Source organism: Protopterus annectens, chromosome 1.part2 (assembly GCF_019279795.1).
Source record: "Protopterus annectens isolate FY-2018-M chromosome 1.part2, PAN1.0, whole genome shotgun sequence".
Lineage (NCBI taxonomy): Eukaryota > Metazoa > Chordata > Ceratodontiformes > Protopteridae > Protopterus > Protopterus annectens.
In genome coordinates this window covers 61,962,088-61,976,405 of record NC_056727.1, presented here as the reverse complement: position 1 = coordinate 61,976,405, position 14,318 = coordinate 61,962,088, and the positions used below count along the sequence as shown (strand labels likewise).

The window sequence follows — 14,318 nt, the reverse complement described above, 5'->3', positions numbered from 1 at the left end:
CGATGTTTGCTCTGAGAGTGTTGATGGAGAAGTACAGAGAAGGTCAGAAGGAGTTGCATTGTGTCTTTGTGGATTTAGAGAAAGCATATGACAGGGTGCCTAGAGAGAAGCTGTGGTATTGTATGAGGAAGTCAGGAGTGTCAGAGAAGTATGTAAGAGTGGTACAGGATATGTACGAGGGTAGTGTGATAGCAGTGAGTTCTGCGGTGGGAGTGACGGATGCGTTTAAGGTGAAGGTGGGATTACATCAAGGATCAGCTCTGTGTCCTTTCTTATTTGTAATGGTGATGGACAGGTTGACAGACTAGATCAGACAGGAGTCCCCGTGGACTATGATGTTTGCTGATGACATTGTGATTTGTAGTGAGAGTAGGGAACACGTGGAGGAGACCCCGGACAGATTGAGATATGCTCTTGAGAAAAGAGGAATGAAGGTCAGCAGGACAAAGACAGAATATATGTGTGTGTGAATGAGCGGGAAGATAGAGGAATGGTGAGGATGCAGGGAGTAGAGGTGGCAAAGGTGGATGAGTTTAAGTACTTGGGATCAACAGTTCAGAGTAATGGTGAGTGTGGAAGAGAGGTGAAGAAGAGAGTACAGGCAGGATGGAGTTGGTGGAGAAGAGTGTCAGGAGTGATTTGTGACGGAGTAGTACCAGTAAGAGTGAAAGGGAAGGTCTACAAGAGGGTAGTGAGACCAGCTATGTTATATGGGTTGGAGACAGTGGCATTGACAAAAAGGCAGGAGTCAGAGCTTGACGTGGCAGAGTTGAAGATGTTAAGATTTGCACGGGGTGTGACGAGGATGGACAGGATTAGGAATAAATATACTAGAGGATCAGCCCAGGTTGGAAGATTTGGAGACAAAGCCAGAGAGGCAAGATTACGTTGGTTTGGACATGTGCTGAGGAGGGATGCAGAGTATATTGGGAAAATATGTTAAGGATAAAGCTGCCAGGTAACAGGAAAAGAGGAAAGCCTAAGATAAGGTTTATGGATGTGGTGAGAGAGGACATGCAGGTGGTTGGTGTGACAAAGCAAGATGCAGAGGACAGGAAGAAATGGAAACAGTTGATCTGCTGTGGCGACCCCTAACGGGAGCAGCCAAAAGAAGAAGAACATGCCACATTCAGGCAGCACACAAACAAGCCCTTTCATTTTTCTAATGCATTATATTGCTTAGATCACAAGGATTAAAACAATTTTTCAGTTTTAGGGTCACAGTACCACAACGAAGAGCAGAACCTTTCAGGAAGAAATGTAATGATACTAAAGGTGTAAAACAAAGATATGTTTTGGCACAAAAGAAAGCAGCGAAAATCACTTTCATTCTGAAATACACTTGCCTACAGACTAAATTTACTGGAAAACAAATAGCAGTCATAGATCACACAGTGGCTGCCCAAACACAAGAAGCATACCTGTTTTAAAATCTGTTGATATCCTTTCAACACATGCTTGAGCTGCCAGCTACATTGTAATCTTGAAAAAAAAAATGCAGAAAGTTAATTTAATAAAATGAGCTTCAGTTGTGAAAATGTAACAACTAAATGAAACAATGGCAATTTTGCAGAAATTTGGCAAAGCATAAAATGCAAGAGTTCTAAAAATTCATTTGTAAAAATTGATGGAAAATTCACTGAAGGTAGTGCTTCATATGGATTTTTCTATACTTTGTTGTCCAAACCGAAAAGTGGTGTATTCATGATGGAATCATTTCATCTGACTGCTAAAGCCATATATGTTTTCAGATACAGAAAAAAGTTATGTACTCACCATAACATTCCATGTTTGTTGTCCATCTCACCATTCATTCTTACTGGATGGGTTCAGAGATGATCCTAGGCTCCAACTCGGCCGAATACACTAGCTTGAACTCTCAAACTTGGCTCATGGCAGAGTAGGTATCCCATCATGCAGTGGTTTAATTCCCCAGATCTTGTTTGCTGCCAATCATAATAATCTGTCTAAATTAATAATGGGACATCAGGTATAGAAATAAGGAAAATACAAAGGAGCTCCTTTAGTAAGGAAGGAAAATCTCAACTCTAGGTCCTCTAGGAGTCCTTGGCTGGGGGAAGGTGGGAGGGTCATAAGAATGAATGGCGAGATGGACAACAAACATGGAACGTTATGGCGAGTACATAACTTCTTTATGCTATGTTGTCCTATCTTGCCTTCATTCTTACTGGATGGGACAGCGTCCCGGCACCATTTCCCTGGATGAGTCACAGGAGTATACCTTTGAGCACAGTGGAACCAAAGGAAGCCCTGTCCCTGGAGGCCAAATCAACTTTGTAATGAGTAATAAATGTATGGGGACTTGCCCATTGACAATCTGGCTAGGTAAGCAGAGGATGTTGGTAATACTTTGGCCGAGTGGCCTCTAACTTTGAATGGTAAATTCCTGTTATTTGAGGTGTATATAAAGGTAATGCAATTTGAGAGCCAATTTGAAAGCGTAATTTTTGAAACTGGCATGCCCTTTTTTGCTTCAGAAAAGGAAATTAATAATTGATCTGTTTTCCTGAAATCTTTAGTTCTATGCAGATAAAATCAAACTTGTCTATGCACATCCAATTGGTGAAGTTTGTACTCTGCCTTGTTGCTATGATTGGGAAAAAACACTGGGAGCTCAATAGATTGATTTAGATTGGTCCGGGAACAAACTTTTGGCATGAAGGACAGATTACTACATAGAGATACTCTGTCCTTATGGAAAATCAAATATAGTGGCTTGACTGATGGAGCTTGCAACTCTGAGACTTCTTGCAGATGTAATGGCTACTAGGAGAACAGTTTTCCAAGAAAGGAATTCGAGATCACAAGAGGATGAGGGCTCGAAAGGAGGTAATGTTAGGCGAGTCAGGACAAAATTCAAACCCCATGGAGAGAGAGGTTCTTTTATGGGAGATCTAAATAAACAAGTGCCTTTTAAAAATGCTTTACACAATTTGTGTGACATCAGGTTAGGAGTATATTCACCAATGTGGAAATTAGATATTGCAGCTAGTTGGACTAATTGTAGCTGCGGTGGAGCCTTGCTGAAAACGTTCTGCAAGAAATTCCAAAATTGAACTGATTGGGGCAGAGAAGGGATCAATGTTTTTTGTTTGTGCCCAGTAGGGAGAACCTCTTCCATTTACTTTCTGGTAGAAGCCTTGTGAGAATACCAAAATGTGTTTTACTGCTGGTGTGAAGTCCTGAAGTCTGACTAAGTTTGGAAGTGGAGCAGCCACGCTGTCAAATTGAGGGTTTGGACAGCAGGATGAAGAGTTCCTGGCATACGAGTCAGGTCTGGAACTGGGTCCAGAACCCACAATTTCTCCAGTAGGCAAAGCCAGAGAAAGGGGAACCAAATCTAATGAGGCCAGTATGGGGCAATGAGAATCCATCTGCTTCCCAAGGATTTTGCTTTCTGGATGACTTTGGGTATGAGGAGAAAAGAGGGAAATGCATACCAAAGTCCCGAGGGACAATTGTGCCCCTCTTGGTGTCTCCCACAGAGGGGGGATTAGGGCAAAGTAGCTGCTGCATTTGTTTTTCATGGGAGTGGCAAAAAAGATTGCAGCCAGGCTGGCCCCATTTTCAGAAAATCTCCTCCGCTATGTTTTGGCTCAGAGACCGCTCATGAGGCATTAAAATCGCCCAGCTGAGGTTGTCTGCTATCACGCTGGATTTCCCCAGGATATGCATTGCTACTAGAAAACATTGGTAAGAGATTGCCCATTGCCATACTCTCAGCACCTCTCGACAAAGGAGGTATGATCTGGCTCCTCCTTGTTTATGTACCAGACTACCGACATGTTGTCTGACTGGATTGCAATTGTTCCTAGTGGAAGAGAGTCCTGGAGTGCCTGTAACACTAGAAGCACTGCTCTCATCTCTAGAACACTGACGTGCAGATGGGCCTCGTGTTCTTGCCATGTGCCTTGGACAGTCATTCCCAGATAAAGCCCCCCCACCACCCTACCTGGGAGGCATCCGTGGTCACTGTAGCTACAGGTTGTTGTGGCACAAAAGGTCAGACGATGGTCACATGGTTGGACTGAAGCCACCATAGGAGATCTCCCTTGCATGAGTCTGTGATTCTGACTTGGTGAGGCATGAGAAATTCCTGTAATGATCACTGAGCAAATAGGAGACATTGAAGAATTCTCGTATGCATTTTGGCTAGGGGAACTAAGGTGACCGTTGAAGCCACAGTTCCTAGGACTTCCAAATTCGTCTTTGCCTTCACTTTGTTTCTGGGTAGAAGGTTGGCTACATGTCTGAGAACAGACACCCTGTCCGAAGGAAGTTGTGCCATCATGGAGACGGTGTAGATATCTGCACCTATGAATGTAGTATGTTGACAGGGCAACAAGGCAGATTTTTGCAAAATGACTGTAATCCCTAACCGAGAACAAGTTTGAAGAGTGGCGTCTCTCGCCTGCTGAAGTAGATACTTGGTGGTGGCAGTTATTGAGCCAGTTGTCTATGTACAGAAACACTTGGAATCCCAGACATTTCAAGTGAGCCATGACTACTGCCATGCATTCAGTGAACACTCTGGGGGCTGCAGTGAGACCAAAGGGCAGAGCTCAAAACTGACAATGACTGGCTCCCAGCCGGAAACCCAAGTGACTCCTTAATACTCTGCCCATTTTTATGTGGTAGTACACATCTTGGAGGTCTATTGAGCACATCCAGTTGTCTTTCCCTAAAAAAGGGAAGAATTCACTGCAGTGTTACCATTCGGAACTTGGACTTCTTCACGGATTAGTTCAACTTGCTGAGATCCAAAATGGGTCTCCAGTCCCCTGTTCTTTGGCACTAAAAAGAATCTTGAGTAAGTTCCGAATCCTATTTGGTCTGCGGGGACTTTTTGGATGAATCTTTTGTTTAGCAACTTTTGAATTTCTACAGTTTCTTGATCCCTTTGACTGGTTGAAATATCCGGGATTGTTCTGATCTGTTGGACAGGATGGCAAAAGGGACTGGAATAGCCTCTGGGTATTATACTTTGTACCCACTTGTCTCTTGTGATATCTCGCCAGGCTTCTGGATACAAAGATAAACGCCCCCCCCGAGTAGAGCAGACGGGCCTCCTTTCAGGAGCACTGGTAGGGCCGGCCGCGAAAGGAATCCCAGTCACCCTGGTTTTGCAGACCCCTTCTGCCTCTAAGACGTCTACCACTATTGCTTCCCCATGTGCCCCTGGGGAACGGCTCACCTCGTGCGTCTTGAAAAACTCCCTGGGATCTTTTGAACCACATTTTCCCACTCTGAAGGTATGGAAAAATGTACTCCAACGACAGAAAGAGTTTTCCCTTCTGGCTCACATCTGGTAAGTGTGTCCTTAACTTTAGGTCCAAAAAGTGAGGCACCATCAAAAGTGGCATTGGTAAAGGTAGACTTTAAAGGCTCCGCAAAGTTACACAAGCGCATCCAGGAGTGCCTCCTCAGGGAGACTCCTGAACCCGCTGCCCTGCTCGCTCCATATGCTGCATAGGATATTAGTCTCATGGAGGAATTAACAATGGAATTTAAGGTAGATAGCTGAGAGGTGACCTTTTCTGACACCCCTGCAGCCAATGAACCTTGGAGAGCATTTCCTAACTCCTTCAGGAGATCTCTTTGTAGTCTCGTAAAGTGTGTAAGGTAGTTCAGCGATCTAAGAGTAAAAGTCTCTGACGAAAAAACACCCTTCCATATCTGTCTGTTGTCCAGGAGTCCTTGTTCGATGGATGGACAGATGAGGATTGTTTCAGAAAGTTCCTTCTTGGTGGCTGCTGCCACCACCACAGCATCTATAGGAATGCCTTTTGTGAGAAAATTCTTTCCAAAGGTGCAGACATGAACTTATTTGGCCTCAGAGGGAAAAGTTCCATAGTGTCTGGTGACTCCCACGCCTTTTGACTAACCAACTCCAATAGCTCGTCGAAAGGAGGAGATACCCAAGAGGCTGAAGGTTGAGATCCAAAAGCAGTCAGGTACACAGACTCCTCATCAGAAGGGTTGATGGATTTCCAGTCGCCTCTCTGTTTCAGGATCTCTAGGATATCTGCGAAGGAGATATCTTCAGAGGATGACCGTGAGGACCCTTCTGACTCCTCAAGGTCAGTGTGAGAGGTGATGGACTCGTCAGGGGAGTCTACATGCTTCCTCTTACATGTTCTCTTTCAAGAAGCCTCCTCAGTAGGGTATTCTGGGGAGGTCTCATAAGAGTGGGGTTGGCCCAGTGGAGCTCCCTGAGGCTCTGAATCTCTGCTGTCCTGTGGATGGTGTGGTGTTAAGACAGATGCCAGTGCTGTGGGGGGGGGGGGGCTGCAGGTGGGGACAGCAAACTCCTCATCAGCTCAAAGGCAGACCCCCCCCCCCGGCTCTCAGGACACTTCCTGTTTTGAGGAAACAGAGGGAATCCCCGGCTCCATAGAGATCAGCTCCGAGGCTGATGTAGGAGCAGAGTTCAGCTGAGCTGAAGCTCCGAGATGTAAACTCGGAACCGAAAAAAGTCTGGTCCGAGCCCCCCCCCCCCCCAGAGCCTACCAGAAAACTTCAGCTCCTAGACACCCTAGATGGCATCGAAAGTGTCAGAGCAGGGACCGGTTCTGAAATCTCCTGAAGGGGATCTCGGAACTTAAGAATCTACACCAAGTGGTATCTGGCATTCCAGCTCTGAAGATCCAGCTTGGCTCAGAGGGGGCTGGGTCAGAGTCAAAATCAATTTAGCTAGCGGCGACGATTTCAAAAGTCTGCGCACCACTTTGTCCACGTCATCATCAGATAAGCTCCTAGAGGACTTGGAGAAGGTTGGTGAGCGAGATCTCTCCAATATGGAAGATCTCAAGGTTGGGGAGACTGGTAACAGATCAGTGGACCAGCTCTGAAAAATAGTCTCTTTCGGCTCCGAAGGCCATGGAGCCGAAGGACTAGATTTGTCCAAATCTATGATCTCTCTCTCTGTTTTAGGGCTATGGAGCCGAGGAGGTCGATGCATCAGAAGTCTTAGCCAATTTTTGGGGAGGCTCCAAATGACCCGAAGAAGCAGGAGATGGTCGTTTAGTAGTTTTGTCACTTTTAGAGGAAGGGGGCCTACTTGAAGAAGAAATGCTCTGTACAGCCTCAAAGGAAGGTTTCAGGAGCCCTTTTGTTTTATTGGTATTCATTTCACAGGCTGCTTTTACCAAGGATGGATTAGTTCATAAGGTAACTGTTGTTGTGAAAAACAATGTAAGGGGATTTGAAAGATGGAGCCTGTAATGCAGAAATTTGCCTTGCAGATGAGATAGTTACTAGGAATGCTATTTTCCAAGACAAACATTTTAAATCAGATTTCACTGCACTGATGGTTCAAAGGGTTGTTGGGTCAACCCCTGAACCATGGCTGTGAAATCCCAAGGGAGGTGAAGATCTCTCACGGGAGGTCTAAATAGAATGTTGTCTTTTGGAAGGCATTGCACAATTTGGAAGAAGCTCAGGAAGCATTTTTCCAGAGTGAAAATTCAAAATGGCTGCTAACTGTACTTTGCAGAAAAACTAGCACCTTCTTGAAAAACAAATCGAAGGTACTGAAGCAGTGAAATGGTCTATTTCCCTCTGAAGAGCCTATATTGAAAATCTTTTCCATTTATTTTTGGATATCTTTCTTATAGAAGCTTTCTGGAAAGATGAAAGTATTTGTTGAATTGGGGAGGAAAGCCCTGGCTGTCTAGCTATCAATGGAACTGGAGTAATCATGTGGTTAGTTTGAGTACTGGAATATTGGGATGCTTCATCCTGGAGGGATATGAAAGAAGATCTGGACTGGGGTCCTGAAATCCATGGTGAATATTGAAGATGAGACCAAAGGAAGGGGAACCACACTTGGTGAGGCCAAAAGGGGGCAATGAGGATAACTGAACTCTTCAACTGACTGGCTATCTGTAAGTATTTTGGAATCAGAGGTAACAAGGGATGAGCATAAAGGAGAACGGACGGCCAGATGTGGATTAGAGCATCTCTTGGTCACTTCCCCTGAGAGGGGATTAGGGCAAGCTGCAGCACTTGCTGTTGTGGGGAGATGCAAAGAGATCACACCAAGATTGGCACCAGTGACAGAAAATCTTCCCCACCATTGACTGATTTAGAGACCACTCAAAGCATTAGAAAAGACCTGTTCAGTTTGTCCACTAGTACAATGGATTTCCCCAGTAAGTGTGTTTGCACCATAAAAAATCAGTTGGAGGAGATTGCCAACTGCCACACTCTTGTAGCTTCTCGACAAAGGGGATAAGATGGGGGTTTTCTCCTGTTTGCTAATATACCAAACCACACACATCAGTTTGTATCTCAATGGTCCCCAGAGTAAGAACATCTTGAAAAGCCACAACACTAGTAGGACCACTCACCTCTAGGACATTGACGTGTAAATTGGTCCCTTGAGGGGACCGTGTGCCCTGAACCATCCATCCCAAGAAATTCCCCTCCCTCCACCTGAATTGGGAGGTGTCCCTGGTCACCGTAGCTACTGGAGGAAACGGAATAAAAGGATGGTCTAGGTAAACTTTATCCAGTTGAATCCACCAACAAAGATGATCCTTGCAGACTTGAGTGAGTTTGACTGGAAAGGACAATGGATGATGCAGCAGAGACCACTGACCAGCTAGAGTCCACTGGAGAACACCCATATAACAATGGGCCAATGACACCAAGGTTACGGCTGCTGCCTTCGAACCTAGAGCCTGAAGGCAAGTTTAGCTAGAGGACAAGGGTGAACAAGAATTTGCTGTAACTGAATCTTGATTGTGTCTACGTGATGTGGAGGAAGGGAGGCTATCTGACTTACTGTGTTTAACTAGGCCCCTATGAACTCCAGGCTCAGTACAGGTTGCAGATGAGATTTAAAGGTGTTGACTGAAATGGCTAGTATGCTCAAAGTTGGAGCAAACAGTTCCTAGATTGTTCTAAGAGATGCCTGATCAGGGCGGTGAGGAGCCAGTCATCTACATATGATCAGCTTTAACAATTGGCTTAAACTCTGGTGTCATTCAAAGGGGATCCAGTGTCTGTCTGCCTGGGATGACATGCTGGACAAGTCACGCTGCTTCGCAAGGGACGGCTTGCACCTGTCACCCCTGGGATTCCGGATATTGGCAAAGGCTCTTGCCACCCCCATAGTGCCTTTTTTAGGCAAGGCTCAAATTCTAAACCTACCACCCTAGAACACAAAAAAGGAAAAAAACTAAGGGTAATGCTGCTCAATGCCAGAAGTCTAAATCTCAAAATGCACGCACTCGAGGCCCTTCTCAGTATGGAGAACATAGATGTCTGTGCTGTGACAGAAACCTGGTTCAAGACTCCTGAGAGCACCCCAGCACTATCAGGTTTTACCTCATATCATGCGTTCCGGCCCCAAAATCCGGACAATACCAAGAAAGGAGGGGGGGTATCCATATTCATCAAGGACACCCACACCTCAAGACTGGTGGCAACGCACGATGCATCGGAGACCATCCAGGTGCAATTAACCATAGGCAAGACTGCTCTGCAAATTGTAGCATGTTACAGGCCACCCTCACAAACTCAGGAACCTCACATGGCCTTCCTGAAAACGCTAGAGGGGATAAATGTATCACCAAACACCATCATACTAGGTGACTTCAATTACCCTAATATAGACTGGGAACACTACTCAAGCCCAAACACCCTAGCCCAAAAGTTCCTGGAATTCATAAACTCAAATGCCATGGAACAACTAGTCACCATCCCCACAAGAGGAGATAACATACTTGATCTCATCATCACGAACATGGGAGCACAATGTTCAACACCGGAAGTATACCCCTCACTGGTGAGATCAGATCACAAACTAATCTCGCTGGAGGTCCTCATCCCACCCCCACCTGAAATAAAAAAGACCACAGTAAAGAACTTCTCAAAAGCAGACTTCACACTTCTAAAGACTAGTGTGGTCTCCTTTAAGGCCCTCGAGCTGGCGGAAAACAGTACTCAAGCTGCTGAATCACTTACAAATGCCTTCTACCAGCACCTGCAGGACTGCATGGATAAGGCAATCCCAAGCAAAACAAAGACTCTTTGTACCAAAGGCAAGCGTCCAGTCTAGTGGACCCCAGCCATAAACAAACTCTACAACAAAAGGAGGAAGCTACTACAAGATAGAGCAAAATCCTTAAAAGGTAAGACACCCTTGATCACTATAAGTAAAAAACTAAGAGCTCTCATAAAATCATCCAAAGCAAATTTTGAGAGAAAAATAGCTAAAGACTCAAAAGACAATCATAAGGCCTTCTTTAGCTATGTTAGAAACCTGGGAGGAAACTCCCAGATATGCTCAGAACTAGTTCAAAATGTGAAGATTACTGATCCGACAGACATTGCCAACATACTGGCTGACAGGTTCAGTGCAAACTTCTCCCCCCCCTCCCCCCCAAAAGGAGAGATATCTATACCAAATGATTGCAGCCCCCCAAACATTTCCAACGCCCAAGTTAGAACTGCTCTCTCCAAAGCAAAAAACACAGCATCCATAGGACCCGATGGTGTCCCCGGCTGTGTGCTCTACGAACTCAATGAGGAATTAAACCCACAGCTAGGACAGCTGTTTAATCAAAGTCTTACCTCTGGATACGTACCCAGGGAGTGGTCCCACTTCACAAAGGCGGTGCCTCCACCGACCCTGGAAATTACCGGCCCATTAGCTTGACAAGCCTTATCTGCAAAGCCATGGAGAGGATCATAATGGACCTCATAAATAAAGACATAGGGAATTTGCAGACTTTGGATCCAACCCAGTTTGGCTTTGTCAAAGGCAGATCATGCCTTTTAAACTTGGTTGACTTTTTCGAAACAGTCACCAAAGCCATTGATGAGGGAAAGGCAGTCCATACAGCCTACCTCGATCTGGCGAAGGCCTTCGATACAATACCCCACTCGGGTATCATTGAAAAACTCATCAGCTTAAATGTTAACCCATACATCACAAGATGGGTTGCAAACTGGCTGAGTGACAGAACCCACAGGGTCAGAGTTGCTGGCGCCATGTCAGACTCAAAGCCTGTCACAAGTGGTGTCCCACAGGGCTCAGTCCTGGGCCCACTCTTGTTTGGCATCTACTTTTCAAGTACAAGCAAACACAGGAGGGTTATGGCTGACAAAGTTTGCAGATGACTGCAAACTGGGCGCCATAGTAGAAAACACATCTGACACAGATATCCTTCAGAAGGGTCTCACAGAAACGGATAACTGGTGCCAGAGCCATGGCCTAAAGTTAAATGCCAAAAAATGCATAGTCATACCCTTCGGGAAAAACAAGGTTACCCCTAGCTACCAAATAGGTGGCAATCCACTGAGCACAGAAGAAGTCATCAGGGACCTGGGGACCCAGGTTGATAGTAGTCTGTCATTCGACACCCATGTAGCTAAAGTAGTTAGGAAGACCTTCTACATTGCCCACCTTATCATGAAGGGATTCTCATCTAGATCAAGGGAGGTCATGGTCTCCCTTTACTCATCACTCATCAGACCAATGATTGAGTACAACGCCCCATTCAGAATGTATCTGACCCGACACTTGCAGCAGCTGGAGAGGCCACAAAAGTTCCTCACCAAAAGGATAAAGGGTCTCAAAAATCTGTCCTATGCTGCCTGACTGAAAGAACTCCAGCTCTATTCAGTCGCTTACCGCTTGCTCAGAGGTGACCTTTGCCTAACATACAAGGCCATGTCAAACCCAGATTTGATGAATATGCTTCACCTCAAAAAATCTAGATCCATCAGAGCCACAAGGGCAGGAGACTTAAACCTCGACACGGCTATTAATAGGACGTGCTGGAGGGATAGATTCATCACCCAAAGACTCCCTATGCTGTGGAACAAAATCCCGGTATATGTGAGGCAGAGCACCTCGCTGGCCTTGTTCAAGAGAAATCTTGACCAATGGATGGGAGATCGCAGATATACCCCAGGGATTACCTCAGTGTCACTGCTCGACAGAGGCACAGCAAAATAATGGGTATAGTTCCCCATACTAAAGGGGTGGCGTAAGCCACAAAACGATGGGCTAGGCTTGTAAATGCCCTCGGGCAGATAGCCTAGTATGAACCTATGAACCTATGAAAACACTTGCAATCCCTACAGTCTCAGGTGAGAATCTGCTACTGCCATACACTTGGTAAACACCATGGGGGCTGTAGTGAAACCAAAGGGCAAGGCTCTAAACTGATAGCAACTTGCTTCCAGCCAGAAATGCAGTAATCTTCGGGAACATTTGTTCATTTTGATGTGACAGTATGCGCCCTGAAGATCGACTGAGCACATTCAATCATCCTTGCGCAAAAAGGGCAGAATCGACTGAACCATGACCATTCGAAACTGACTTTTTTACAAATTGGTCTCAGATACCCTGTCTTTTTGGGTACTAAAAAGAAGCTTGAGTAAGCCCCAAATCCTCCTTGATCTGCTGGGGCCTCCTGGACGACTCTTGCCTAGCAGCTTTTTAATCTAGGTTTATTATGTGCATTTGTCAGTTTATTTTTATTTATTTAAATTGCTAACCAGGGTAGGGCAGAGATCACAGATGACAAATTTCAGTCTCAGCCCAAGAAACAGTTAATATTTTTAATAGCCAGAGTAGAAGTGATATATACTTGTTTACCAAAACAATATAGCACTGTGCATTATTTGTCAGTAGGAAGGGTGCTGAATTAGAGAGACAACTAGGAACCAATGGGTGCAGCTGCAGATACTATTAGAGGATCTGGCATGGGGGTTGTTCTGCAGATATCTGTAAGTCTTGGACTTTGTAAAACCTGTCTGGTTTCCATGGGGTGGGCGGTTGGGAATTTAGTTCGAGACGAGTATTCAAATGTATCTTCTATCATTTCAGACACTGGAAGAAATGAGCTCCAAGTACCTTTAGTGGTAACAGAAGTCTACATGGTGATACATCTGAGTTGCTCCATTGTAAGGCAAAATGTCTTGCTGAAAAGAATCTTCCACGAAAGAGGTGGATGAGACTGCCTCCTTGTCATCCGCATTATTCCACAAAGGGAAGGAATGTGGTACTGAATAAGACATCTCTTCCTTGTGTGATTCGCAGTCTGAAGTGTTAGGGAGACCAGAATCTCTCTTCCTTTTAGTGAGAAGGACCACCCCATAGTTGCAGATAGGAATGCAAAAGGTTAACTCTGTGAACCTCATTAATCAAATAAAACAGAAGCAGAGGCAGATACCTGCAGGGTAGTCTTCAGATGTTTATTCCTGCAGGGACAGTGTGAGAAGTCCTTTCTGCTTAATCCTACATTTGCCCACAGCAGGAAAGGCTGCTGGAGTCTTGTGCATCAACCCCTCCCTTTGGATAGGAGGAACATGTGTCCTGCATCACCTTGGAGGCCATCAAGCCATTCCCCATGCAAGTGCGCACTCCTGTGCAGTCATCATGAGGGCTACCTTTTAGACAGCTTGACAACTGCACAACTACCCTGGGCTTTCCCCTTCACTGCCTATGGTCCCACTCCCTCCCTCCTTAAGGACAGGTAAGCCTATTGTCCCCATGGCAGCTACAAGAGACATTTAAGTGTCACAAGTTTTTTTAGAGTCTAATGTTTTACATGCCCAAAGATTATGGGCCTGATGGAGTAGCTTTTTGGGGGGTTACAATTACTGCGGTGCTCACAAGAAGAAACTTGTTGCTAGGCAGAAAAGACATATAAATGGTAGTCCTTTGGAAAGATTTTATTTTTCCACATGCGCTCTTGTTTGCGATCTTCTCCAGAGACTTCAACCTCACAAAATGTTACTGCTAAACCAAGCTAAGCTGAATAAAATGCAATAAAGCACAATGCACTCGATTGTGTGTCTGCAAGGTGCAGCTATTTCGTTAAGAACAGCCAAAGTACAGCCATTTTGAAGTGCTTCTTGTGCTGGGTGTGTCTATTCACAAAGGGTCACCATTACAGAGTGTTTCTTGCATTGTAAAAAATCATCTAGCAAAGTACCTCCATTTTGGAGAAGTTTCAGTGGGCCATGTACTGTTTATTCGCAAAGTGCAGTTTCTTTGAAATGTTTCTTACTCTGAGCTTCTTCTTCCCAGTTCATTCTCACAGTGCAGTTATTTTGAAATGTTTCTTACACTGATAAGAGGTTATTTCTGCAGTACAGTAATTTTAAGAGAATTACAGTGCCAGAGAGACTTATTTGCAAATTCAGTTGTTCAGAGGCTTGTTGTGCTATTGGGCATATTTCCAAAAACGGGCATACATTTCTGGCATATGTATATGTGTCTGTGCACATTTGCAAAACACTTTACTGGTGTGTGTTAATATTGTAGATGGATT

At 45.0% G+C, this 14,318-nt stretch overlaps 1 protein-coding gene across 1 annotated transcript in view; it reads right to left on the bottom strand.

Annotated features, from left to right (window-relative positions):
* Positions 1–14,318, bottom strand: part of FANCL (FA complementation group L) — a gene marked incomplete in the record, with an annotated part of 1,961,518 nt that overhangs the window by 1,627,783 nt on the left and 319,417 nt on the right. The window contains 1 exon segment of the mRNA XM_044054938.1: positions 1,422–1,482. Within this exon segment, the coding sequence (XP_043910873.1) occupies positions 1,422–1,482 (61 nt within the window).